This window comes from Hylaeus anthracinus, unplaced genomic scaffold (assembly GCF_026225885.1).
Source record: "Hylaeus anthracinus isolate JK02 unplaced genomic scaffold, UHH_iyHylAnth1.0_haploid 0, whole genome shotgun sequence".
Classification (NCBI taxonomy): Eukaryota; Metazoa; Arthropoda; class Insecta; order Hymenoptera; family Colletidae; genus Hylaeus; species Hylaeus anthracinus.
In genome coordinates, this window is record NW_026533254.1 from 20641195 (window position 1) to 20654588 (window position 13394).

The window sequence follows — 13394 nt, forward strand, 5'->3', positions numbered from 1 at the left end:
TTTATTGACCCCGTGGGAACAGTTTCGCCATTGAAAACCTCTTTTATAAAGAACTATTTCCATGAAAGAACTTCTTTCACGCTCTGATAAAAAATAGAATTCTCTAGTTGCACCGCTAAATTGTTATTCAAATTATTAATACGTTATACAAATTATTAATCGTCATTTTTTTTATTGGTAGTTCATTCGATTCTCAGTCGGTAGATCCATGCGTGTCACATCAAAATCTTGCGTTTGTAGTTTTCTAACAATTTTTGGAACAATGATAATCTTATAATTCATATAATGATGGAAGCATTAAATGTTATGTCAATAATATTAGGTTGTCCCAAAAGTTTCTTCCCTTTCATTAATAAGTAATGCATATACAATATTTTATGTCTAATGTTGCGTTATTGAATTGCGTACGATTCAGTTTCCTCCACTGCTGTTACAACATTAACATCTACAAAATCAGTTGTCTATTTATATAAACATTACCACGCGAAATAACTGAGTGCAAGTCACGGAAGAAACTTTTGGGACCTAATCCTAATCCTAATCAACCTAATAGATAACAAAGTATTAGTTGTCCTAGCAAAAAGGCTATTAATTGGTTAACGGTCGGTAAAGTGTCAATTTTCGTAATCTGTATACCATAATGCATCATTTTAAAATCAAATAAGCGACATTTCTAAGATCTTAATCATTTCCTAAACACCCTGCGTATATCAACCAGAATTACTCATAAATCGTTTTATTCAAAATTAACTTGGTACATTATATCGAGTGTGTTAAAAGTCCGATCGCTTATAGTATCGTTCAGCCAGGAGCAAATATCTCGAATCAAGGAGAAAAAGGGACCATTAACCGACGACACGTTTACCATTTCACTTGCACGCTAACTCGTTGCTAAGCTCGACCCATTTCGCTGCAATTAGTAACGTCGCTAATCTGGTGCAGGTGCTCATCAATCGTCCACCCACCTCTCTCATGGCGCGATGACCTAAACCACCTTTCTCTCGCCGTGGCTATCTGCACCTCGACATTTTTAGTTTAACGCCATCTCGTGTTGAATTAATCTTCCCGTCCGTGGGAGCAAAATTACGACACACGAGCGATTCCTTCATATCTGCTCGCTAAAGTTCGAATAAAACTCGTTTATCCAAGTATGGCATGCCACGAGAGTTAAGGGGAGAAATCATAGTCGTGACAAGTAAAAATTACAGTGGTGTTCCATTCACATCTATTTTATTGCAAATAGTCGAATTGACATTTCTCCTTCTTTGGCATAAAATTAATGTTACATGGTACATTAATTGTACATGGTACATGGTACATGGCATTCAGTTTATTCGAGGCACATTTAAGCATGGACCACCATCTATTGGCGGTAGTCAATGTGTTTCTGTTTTTTGTACATATAAATATGTAAGAATCTCGAAAGTCTAACAGGTACAAAGTTATAAGCTGGTAAAGTGGAAATCGTAAGAACTTACAAGACACATTAACAATTCAGAAAACAGACAAAATTAATTTGAACGTCAATTTCGGAAACTTTTGCATGGTATTTCGATATAATTCAATATACTATTTCGATATAAACAGAATCATTCGAGAAAGGTTAAGCAAAGAATGATTTTTAGCCTAGCAGCAAAGAGTTAAGTGGTCCTAGATCATTCGTACCCAATATTAAAATAATCAAATTATTATTAAATGGTATACTTTTACAGGAAATCTAAGGCTCTTCAAAAAAAGACTCTTGTAAAAACCTCGTAGGTCTAACAGGTGTAAACTTATAAACTGGTAAAGTGGAAATGATAAGAATCAAAACAAACAAAATTAATTTAAACATCAATTTTGGAAACTTTTTCATCCTAGTCTATTTCAATATAAAGAGAATCATTCGAGAAAAGTTAAAGCAAAGAATGATATTTAGCCTAGCATGAAATAGTTAAGTGGTCCCAGATCATTCGTACCTCGAGCAAAAAGAGGAGAAGGCAGTCGAACCGTCGCTGTTGAAAACGTTGTTAGCCGATGATGAAAAGAAGAGAGGAGCTCGTTACCGGTCGCGTCGAACCCGTTGGAAATCTGGCCTCGTGGCCGTGACGCTTGTCTCGTCGTTAAAATCACGCAGACGACGACGGCAAACGGCAAGCGTCGCGCGCGAATCCCCGGCCGACGGCGTTGCTTCGCACAAAAGCTACGCGCTCAGCCAGGCTCTGGCGCGGTTTAAGAACCGTGACAACCAGTTAATTTAGCTATTTGCCCTAGCAATTAAGCTGTGGTTTCACGGTAATTACGCCGCTGCCCGGGGTCGACCGACCGACTCTAATAGAGTCGTGACCACGCGCTTCCACTCCCGTTTATTGATGACTTCGACGTGTTCGAACGAGGAAGCGGCAGGTGTGGACCAAAGGGACACTTCAAGACGCGAAATCGCGAAATTTTCCATTGATTGACTGGTACCCGCGGCGGTTTTCGAGCTCTTCTCTCTCTTTTCTTCTGTTTTGTGTTTCGTTGGATTCGGTGCAATGTTTCGGAATATGTTTTGTATAATAAGTGATAGGGCATACAGGGTGTCCCAGCTCAACTGTTACAAAGCTATATCTTCAAATATGGACATTTTTGTTAACCTTGTTATTTAACGAGATATGATGGTCAAGTTTCGTTTTTCAAATGGGACTATATATTTTTGTTTAGATCATGCGATAGTGGTTTTCAAGACGATATTGTGTATATTGTAGAGGAGAGGTCTCTGCATGGCCCCTGGATACTGTTAAAAAATAAACCAAGATAATTAGGGACTTTTAGGTAGCATAGAAATGTCTAGGTTAAATGTTAGGGTAAATGTTTGTGTCTTTTAGGTAGCTCGAGGTTTTCAGATGTCTGAGCGCATGTTTGACTCACAATCAGTTAATATTTTCTTCTCCCATGGTGTATGTTCGATCTTACTTACTTACTTAATTTCAGAAAAACTTGCACTATAGTTATTTCGTTTCCTTCGTGAGTTATCATCACTCTGAGTCTAGTAATGATTAGCTTCTTTCTTCATTTTAGAAATAAATGTATAAGGATGAGCTTGCTTAGATCTGAGAGACTTGATATGTAGAATTGTGTCTCAAGTATTCACTGAAAATGACTGAGTTTAGAGAACAGTAGAGGAACAATAGTAAAGCTATTATTTATTATAGTTTGAGGAACACGCATTTTACCTAATTGTTCTGTTCGTCACATGGAAGATGAAGTGACAAAGTAAAACTAGTAGTGTCAACAGTACTCAACTAGGTTCATTGTATGTCAAATATTAGAATATCATTTAGTTAAATAGTTCCTTATTAACCTAAATAATCCTATACAATAAACTGATAGAACGGTGAACTGAACCGATGCTTGAAAGTTCTGTTAGCTATTCAACGAGTTCTTTCAGGCTCTCATAACTCCAAGTACTCGAAGTTGAAACTGTTAGTGGGCACCGGATGAAAACCGCGTACTTTGTCCAAACAATCGCTTCGTTTCCACGAATGATATGACGCAATCGAAAGTTAAGTGATCAGAACTTTTACGAAACCAGCTGCGACACTGATCAAACATGAGGAATCCTTTTCAAACAGGACAATTCGTGAAACTCGTTACAGTTTTAGCTGCAAGATAGTTAGCTAACTGACGATAAGTTTCAAGTAATAGCATGGTCGATTAGTGTAGGTAATATCGGTAACTTAAAATCGAGAAATTCTTGGTTAATTTGGGCAGTTCAACGCGCTGTTGGGCTATTAGGTTCCAGAATCGGAGAGTTTCTTAATTTAATGGACATGACTGATGTAAGAAGATCAAAATCGCGAAGCTTAGGATAGTTTAAATAGTAAGTGAAGTTCAAGAATCAGTTGAATTAACAGTCCCAGATTACGAATCATGACATTTCATTGAAGCAATAACATTTTTGCTATATTATTCTCTAGTCATTTTCAAATGATTCTCATACTCAGAACTGATCTTTTATCTCTGCGCTATTGAGCCTCTTTTATATACAGAGGTAATTAGATAGTAGAAATTCCAACCTTTAATTTGAATTTTGTTAGAATCAAATCGGCTATTTTTGAAAAAGAGGAATCTTGGAAAACACAGTCCTCTAAACTCTTTAATTCTTTCAACACAGTGTTGATTTCAGCTCAAATAGGTTTTGTCAATAACGTGTTTCATATACGTATACTATAAGAGTTATTTCTAATTATTCGTTGACATTAATGATATATAGATGGTGGTTGATATGTATATGTATATGATTGTCGTCTCGGTAATTTAATGAAAAATACAGTGGCTACAGTAGCCGGTCAATAACGAGTGTGAACAATGTCAACAATGATCGCGTACCCAAATGTCTTGTCGACAATAAGCGGCTCATGGTTGATGGACAGACTGCAATTAGATTGAGCGATTACATTGCAACTAGTTGAGATTAATAGTGGGTAATTATTGATAATTAGATAGCAGGCGGGTGACAATCGACTAACAGATAGGCAGCGTTTAGACGTGGTTGGACTGCAATCTCATCAGAACTTGATTCCTGCGTCTAAACTACTATTAACCGTTGCTTATCAATAGCCACTCGTTATCATGATTGCGTCGATATATTCTGCGACCAACAGACTGTTCTACTTTCCCATGAGTGACGAGTAAAATCCAATACGGTACGCATGGTACGTGTCTTATGATCGATTGTTTTAAGTATGTTTGGCGGTGCAGATAATTCGAAAATAACTGTCGAAAAATAAAGGATTTGTTTTGGGATGAAATCTTTACGAATTCTAGAAAAATTAAAATCAGGCAATTATTTGCAACAGAGCTTATCGAGCAATGTTATAAAAATATTTATTACTGTGAAAGAGAATCAAAGGAGAAATATCACATTTGTTGTAAATTTTTTTCTATGTTTTCTATCTTCATAATTAAAATGCGTTGTGTTACATGTGATTAGTTTCTTAATTTTTGTTAGAATTGTAAAGGGTTTCGCTTCCATCAACAGTTATTAACATTTGTTATTTTCAAACTCGTACTTTATCTGTTATAAATTCTATTTATATCTTTCTAAATCACGAGACGTGTTTCGTCGAAACTAACTTTAAACTTAGACCTGTCAAGATTTATTATCGCATTAACCAAAAGGGAGCTATTTCCTTTGGCTCGAACTTTCGATATAGAAATACCAATATTACAAAAGCACAAAGAATTTCATCTGTCAAACGTTGCCACAAGAAATCGTCCAATTTTAATTCATCCATTCACCTTTTTAAATTTCTTTATTAATATCCGTCCCATTAGCGTACATCGGAAGTTCAGAAGATCAGAAATTCTATTTTGATGCCAACGCGTTCAATGAATACTGGCGGAAAATAATTTCGGCGCTTATTAATTTTACAATATTCAAGAGTGACGTACCGAGTAATATTCCTGTGAAACGGAAGTCGTTTCTAAATTAACTGTCATTTTCTTAGCGAGGTCAGTTTACGGGTTTGATACCCTCACCTCGATAGAACGGATATAGATAGCAATGGTTGGTTGTAAGGTGCAGTAACCGGTGCAGTAACCGGTGCATGGCGTTAATCCTTGCTTTTCATTATCCTGAATCCTGCTGCTTTCGAGTACAACGTTGCACGACAGAGGCTGAAAATCCTGGAATTTTCGACGTCGATTGTTCTGACAGCCTAGGTACAACTTGTAGAAATTTGAATAACTACCAGGATTATTCATTCCTGGCCACTCGCGTGAGACCAAATCAATTTTTTGGTACGTGTGTTATCCAGGTACATGAAGTGTGAAATAAATTGAAAAAAGTACCAAATGTACTATAAAAAAAATATATATATATTGAATATATTAAAAAACAATATGAACACTTCAGTATACCTATAATATACTCCAATTTGAAGGATACTCCCAACATCGAAGTAATTTGACGCAGAATGACACGAAAGTAAGAGCAACAAACGCCTGTAATTGTTAACCGCGATGTCTGACAAGCATCGGTCGTCGCTGTTCTCATTATGGACTACTACGATTTAAGTCAGGCGCAGAACGATGCCACAGCAGCTATCGCGATAATAAACGTCAATCACACATGATTGAGTTTACTGTTCCCAGAAAGTGATCTGGAGCTATTCCTAACCGCGACGCTCGCGACAATTGAGACTGACGTTGTTCTATTAAACTCCATTCCTAAAACCGTTGGTCCAACGGTAATTAAACGGAAATAGCATCCTTTTCTTGTTCTACCGTATTCCCCCTTAGAAGAAATTAAAGCGTTAAGTAGGAAGTTCCGTAACATGATCCCAGTCGAGCCAAAGTTCTGTTTTATTTCTTCGAAAAGGCTGGAATAAGTTTAGATATCGCGGAGACGAACGAGTTAATTATTATTATTTGAAATTGGTATGACTTCCAAGTGGTTTTTTCAAGTCTCAGCAAAAGCTAATTAATTTTTCCGATGTCCCAGTTAAAGGCTATAATTAACTTTTCTGAAGTCCCAGCGAAACCTGCAATTAAGTTTCCTGAAGTCTCGGAAAAAACTGTAATAAGTTCTAAGATGAAAGTGGTCCCTTCGTCAAACGACTGATTTTAATTCACTGTACGATGGTTCGCCATTTTTTTCCACTGTCTAAAAAGAATTTTTTTATGTATAATGAGAAACTGAAACGTACTTCGCGAATCAAAGCGACAGTTTCAAAAAGTCAAGAATTTTTTTATTAACCACTTCGGTGCGGCACTCACCGACCGCGAAACGCACACAGTCGACGCTCGTAGTGCGCACGAGTTTTTATATTGTGTATTGGCGACGAATTAACAAAAAAAATAGAACAAAAATTTGGCCCATAAAATAGGAAAAATATCAAAGTCTTTTTTTGCGTAAAAGAAGAAAAAAATTGAGTGTCGAAATTTGAAAAATTCGTAACTTTTCTGCTAATAAGTTTTCTATGGTGTTCGAAAGAACGTTTGTTAGTGCATGTCATACGAAATTCAAAACAGAAGTATGTTTGAATACCATGTTAAATTATCTAAATGCTATTGAAAGGTTTCATTTTTTTTTTTTTTTTTTTTGTTGAATATATGTTCTTTGAACAAATAGAATTGAAAAGAAAACGAATTTTTTCAAAGGTAAAAATGGAAATACCCACTTGCTGATTTAATTAATTTAGTATTGCTTTCTTTTGCACACTTTGTAACATCGTATTCACTTATTGAAAACGAGAACTATTAATTCCTAAGAAGTTAGATTCTAACAGAAACTACCGCTTTTACTTCAGTTACAAACTGAACAATTTATAATTGCACTTCATGAACAGGAGAAGTTTTCATTTAAAGCAAAATGAAGGTTTTGCGGAGTTGTAAGGTCGTAGAAAAATTGTTTTAACTATCGTCGAGCAACTTCTTTTCCGAGTCTCGTAAGCGTCTCAAGTACTTAACTATCTATTATAGGTGCAAATTCGAGTGTACAAGATTGTTCGAGTAATTATGAAACCCGGTTTCTGCAATTTGTGCTAAAAAGTTGGCTAACTTTGTACAGTTAAACTTTAGAGACTGTGGAGGAACATGTCGAAAGTTTCGATATAGGAACTTCCTTTCAATTAAAATAATCGTTCTCAACGTAGTTTTAATTGCAACCATTTAGTTTTCCCGTCTACTCTATGACTGGCATTAATAACATAATTTATAACCTACTTAAAATTGAAATAAGGGACCAGTCGATAATTTGTTAAAATCAATTGTTTAATTAATATTTTACCGAGCATTATTTTAATCGGCTTTTTGCCATAAACTGCCAATTCTTTGTTGTTTATTACTTAGATAGCTTTGTATGACTCATTATCATACGAATGATGAAGATATTATATAACTATTAATCTGAAAACGATTCCCATAGGTTTCAATAAATATTACATGATACCAACGTTACGAAAATAAATAATATTATATTTAACTATATATATATATACATCTAATCAGTCGGTAAAGTTTTAATAACAATTTCACAATAATTTATGCAGCCACTTGAATACTTTTTGTCTATTTGCTTTATAGTTGCTGAAGTCGCTATCATAATAATAATAATAATTATAATAATGATGATGATGATGATGAATACGTTCTAAAAATTTTTAGTACCCAGTTGCTTTAAATTCGATGTTACTGAAATGTGGAGAACGTGTATTCGACACAAATTGAAATCATTGGTGGACGTATAACTCCGGAATGGTTGAAATTTAATATAAATGGAAATGTTTGAAAAATGCAACGAAGGTGGTTGTTGGAGACATCCGGCAGATATTCAGGTTTCTGGAATATTTCCGGTATACGTACGTGGCTGTCAGAACCATCGGTCGTAGGCAAACGTCTGAGGGTAAAATTCACGAGCATTAATCTTGATCGTTTGCTACAGTACTGGATGTTGAGCAAGACCGGGGAGATCCGTCGAGACGAGTCATGCTTGGATTACAGTGGCACTGATGTCATCCTCTATCCTTGTCATGGTAGCAAGGGGAATCAACAATGGATTTATAATCCTCAGGTACGTTATCCCAAACATTCGTGTAAGTTATTGGTATCATTGGTCAAGTAGCATCACGACCGTGGTGACATCGCATCCTGATTAATTGTATTATCGATTAAGGCGTATCAATTAACACATTCGCGACCACTGACGCGAATAAAAAATTGGGAGCTACCGTTGCACTAGGGAATTCTGAAACGAGCTTACATTGTGAAACAGGTTTACAAGTTAACAGGCTTACAAGTTTAAAATAAATGAACTTCACTGAATTAATTAATTTTGGTATTTTAGATTCAGGTCGTTGATTACGAATCTGAACTAAAATTAAAAATAGTGGATCCAATATGGACTTCCAAATAACCTTAATAAATTTGGCATTCTCTGGTTGATTAGATTTAGGTTAAAATTAAATTAAAAATAATTATTATTATTACTATAAATAATCACTATTTTAAATACTGTCATTATTATTTAAATAAAACTTTAATTAATACAGATTAAAAAATTTTGAAAAGACGTTTTCTAACTGTGAATAATATTAACACACTCGCGACAGGTAGATATTTTACATTTCTAATACCGAGTAGCAACGGAAATAATAAAATTCTGAAGCTGGGAATCGCAAATCTGTATCGTTAGAACGAATATAAAAATTACAAAATATACGATTATCAATGTTATAAATATGTAGCGTATAAAATAGAAAGCTTTTCATAATTTTTTCGTAACCAGGAATAGAATTTGAAGTATAACTGTGATATAATGAGATCATCAAAAATAATGGAATAAATATGCCAGCGGTCGCGAATGTGTTAAAATCTATTTACACATGTCCGTAACGTGTCAGTTCCGTATCCGTTCAGTTTCGTAATGTTCCATCGGTGTCAGTGATTTTAATATTCTTCTGTTGTTTTTGAGTGGGCATGTTCACACACGTCCGACACCGCTCCATGACGTTATTGATACGGTACGGATACGGAACTGACACGTTACGGATACGTGTAAATAGACCTTTAACAAGCTACCGATCGGTAAACCGATAAGATAGATATTTGAAACACTATAAAATAAGATTACAAGTATCAACCGAATATTCCGTTTTCAGACGAAGCAGATCAGACACGGTAGCAGCGACAGGTGTCTGGCGATCACGGAAAGCAAGCAACGTCTGATAATGGAGGAGTGCTCGCTGAACGCTGCCAGGCAGAGGTGGTCCGTCGAGAACTACGATCCGTCGAAGCTGTGATATCGCGCCTTTTCACGCAGCCAGTCGAGAAACACCGGTCGAAGGTTCGATCGGTCCGGTACTTGGATGTCTGGTCCTCGTTATTCGGTCGCCAAGACCCGTTTCGGCAGATAGATTCTGTGGTTTCGGGGCCTGGGCGCCTCGAAACACCGTCGACCAGACGCTCGAGATCGACTGCGAGAGAAAAGGGACGCGAGACTTCCTCGTGAAAGTAAATACCAGCCACGTTGAGGACGAGGCTTCCGTGCGGCGATAACGACGATCCGAATCGACGATCGTCGGCTGTAATTACTAACTGTAAAACAGACGAAGTGCAATAGATACTATCGACTTAAGGGTGATCGAAGAGGGACTTCCCCTTCGACGAAACGCTGTAACTGATGTACAATGAGACGAAACGTTAGGGGTACGGTCCGCGAGCGCCTCGAATTTTTTTGGGAAACGCTTTCGCTGGCATTGAAGAATTGAGAGGTTTTCCGGGGAGGTTGCGAGAATCGGAACGAATGGCGCTAGGATTTTAATAGTTTTCCTTTTTGCGTGGATTGTTCTGATGATTTTAATTTTTTTTTTGACGTTTAACTGGAATCCAAGTTCGTTTATTGGATAAACGTGAGCGTTTATAATGATGTTTACCCGTGAAGACGTTGAATATATATTTCTTAGGGATTGTTTAATTCCTTGAGCAATGGTTACAGAGTTAGGATCGTTATGTTTTGCAAACTTTGATTAACTAGATGTAATAAGTGTGAGAGGGTATCGCGCACCTTTACTTACTGATCTTAATGATCGAAGCAAGGTTTTTACGGCTAACCGCGTAGTTTAAGGCAATAATTAGGACGTGGACGATGCGCCGATGCGTCAATGACAGCGAAAAGCGTGTCAGAAGGATGTATTATTTAGATTTTATTCGGGTATAACGGGCGAATGCGATTGTATCGACTTCGAAAAGAGCCTCGATCGTCGCGATCGTCCGTTGGTGGTTGATTTGAGGAGGATCGAATGATGCGAGGTGCTTATGGCAAGTGCCATCTCAGAGACAACGAGGTGCTCCATTGGGAATCAACGAGTCGCCGATGATAGAAAATTGAGAGTGATTTAAATTCAAATAATTTCACTGTCGAATGGTAGGAATGATAAGTAAAAATAATTAATCCAGATATCGACATATCATACTTTTAAAAATATTTTAAATAGGTACTGGTTTAACCAAAATTGCAAATATGCAGAGTGTCTAGGACTAAATATTTCATGAATTAGATGCCAGTTATTAATGTTAGCAACATGTTGGACACGTGAGGATTTTTGTTTAGAATAGCGTTCATTGATGATCACATATCAACAAAGAAACGTCTTGTTGCTTACTTCCTTAATTGTACTTTAAAATTAGTTTATTTTCTTAAGTTAGCACTAGCACGGCATTGATTTATGAAAAACATATCAATTTAATTTTATATAGGAAGTCGTGCATTAGTGACGTTTAACTTTAACTCTTTAGAAATTTAAAATTTTTAAATTAACTTAAAATACTATTTTCTAATCAGTATAAATGAAATTATGAAAGTACTTGGAATATTTCGCAGGGGCATTTTTATAGAATCGGTTGATTACAGCCCAACTCAGAATCGTTATAAAATATCAATCAATCGAATTATAAATATTATCAGCTCAATAAATTAGAAATTAGTTCTGATTTACCCGTGACGCGAGAACGTTTGATGAACTTCTTTTAGTAATATGTATAAATAGACAAATCTGTTACGATTAATCCCGTAATTAATTTGTAAAACACAATTAAATATGGTGCTTGTTGGGTAAGAGGAAAAACCACATTAGGAGGCCAAATTAATTTTTTCTTCACTTTGAGAATATTTTAGGCATGTTTTAAAGTACATTTGGTAATTTTTCCAGAGAAACCTTTAAGCTGTTCCCTATTTTGTTATCTGAAAGCAACGAAATTTTTTTGCTTATATTGCCCACATGTTTCCTAAAAGTATAAACTAAACTGCGGTCAAAAAAGTTGAAAAATTGAATTTTTTAGAAGTGCTTCAAGGAAGTGCTTTAAAAGATGTTTGGTTCATATCCAAGGCATTTAAATAAAGTAAACGCATGTGAAGTTTCCAAATTGTCATTCTTACGGATTGGAGAAATGTGCTTTCGAAAATAACGCGATATCTCAAAGATTTTTGTTTGAAATGATTTGTAAATATTACTATACGTGCGTCAAAACGTACCTAAAATATTCTCAAAATTAAAAAAACTTTAAATAAATTCTTCTATATAAAAAAAAAAAATATCCCAAGAAACACTTAATACTTGGCCCCCTCATTTCCTCCCTTAATGAACGATGCAAATTTATGAATTCGACCACCATCGTGTGAATCAAAATTTTAATATATCCATCTATAGACGACTCGTTGAACACCCGTTGTCTCTCTGTCGTATTCTCTGCGCTTACGGTAGTATCGTACATTCCAAGATGGAAATCAGGATGATTTCAAGTCCGCGGGCGATGGGTGGAACCCTTTTTCTAATTAATTTAACCCGTACGTAGTGCGTAGGGACAGAACGCGGACGAGTAAAGGTACACATTCCGGTACGGTGTAGGACGACTTTTGTACATTCGTGTAAAGTATCTTGATGCCAGTTTAGATACCGCCTAAAGTAAGATTCCGAGTGTATGTGCGAGAGTAAATAATTTGCAGTGCACGTGACCTTGAATCACGAGTTCTCGAGCAGTATTCGTGCAACCCTTTGTTGCCTGTTACTCTTCCAATCAATTTAATGAAAAAGTTGTCAGAGAAATGATATTTGCTCTAACCAGAGATGGGCATATTTCTTACCTAGATACAAATTTTCAATGGCAAGAAAGAAGATGGACAGCGTTTGTTTAGATAAAATTACAATTTGCAATATAAACATTACCGTCTACCTAAGACTTGAGAATATATTTTTATAAATTTGACTCATTGTCATAACAGGCAGAAAAGATTTAGTTACCATTGGTGTATCTTCTAACCCTGTCGAAGTAGTATCGATCTTCAGTTCTAGTAACAAAAGTGACATCTAGTCTTTATCCGTTAAAAGTTTTCCCGAGCCATAGGTTACCATTGGTCGGGGGAGAATCAACTGGTTGCTCAAGGCCACTGTCCCCCACCATGCAATTTGATTACCCACCGTGTCTCTTAGACCAATCGATGTGTTAGTATCGTGCAAAAGTGGGAGACACGTGTACCCTATATTGGAGAGAGTGACCTTGACCGAACGATTTATTTTGGTCTGTCTATGTCTACAATAGGATTGCCCCCATAATCTTTTATGAGTTTCTTGTCTAATGATATTTCTATCATCAATATATACCAAGAATTTTAGTTAGAAAATTAATCTAGTTAAAGAAATTCGCCAATCATACAGAATCTTAATTTGAGCAAATAAAAGGAAGCACAAGTTTAACAGCATTAATTTTAATTTCTCTTTAACCCTCTATAAATGTTACTCTGAGATCACATACTCGTATATCTATATTTTTTAAGACTGATTTCATCTTCTTCATCTTGTTACAACTGTAGAGCAATAGTATGGCCATCGAGAAATCTGTTCAATGTAGATGTTAGTTAAATCTTCTCACACCAA

The 13394-nt window shown here is 36.0% G+C and overlaps 1 protein-coding gene and 1 long non-coding RNA gene across 10 annotated transcripts in view; one reads left to right on the top strand and one right to left on the bottom strand.

Annotated features, from left to right (window-relative positions):
- LOC128886824 (uncharacterized) overlaps positions 1-2176 on the bottom strand; it is a 34634-nt gene extending 32458 nt beyond the window's left edge. The window contains exon 1 of the long non-coding RNA XR_008459916.1: positions 1959-2176. This is a non-coding gene — a long non-coding RNA (uncharacterized LOC128886824). The remainder of the gene's footprint in view (positions 1-1958) is intronic.
- The window catches only part of LOC128886370 (putative polypeptide N-acetylgalactosaminyltransferase 9), a 407410-nt gene extending 394016 nt beyond the window's left edge, over positions 1-13394 (top strand). For all 9 annotated transcript variants that reach the window (XM_054141206.1, XM_054141196.1, XM_054141246.1 and 6 more), the window contains 2 exons: positions 8408-8536; positions 9624-13394. In XM_054141206.1, coding sequence (XP_053997181.1) covers positions 8408-8536; positions 9624-9764 — 270 coding nt within the window. In that variant the 3' untranslated portion in view covers positions 9765-13394. The remainder of the gene's footprint in view (positions 1-8407; positions 8537-9623) is intronic.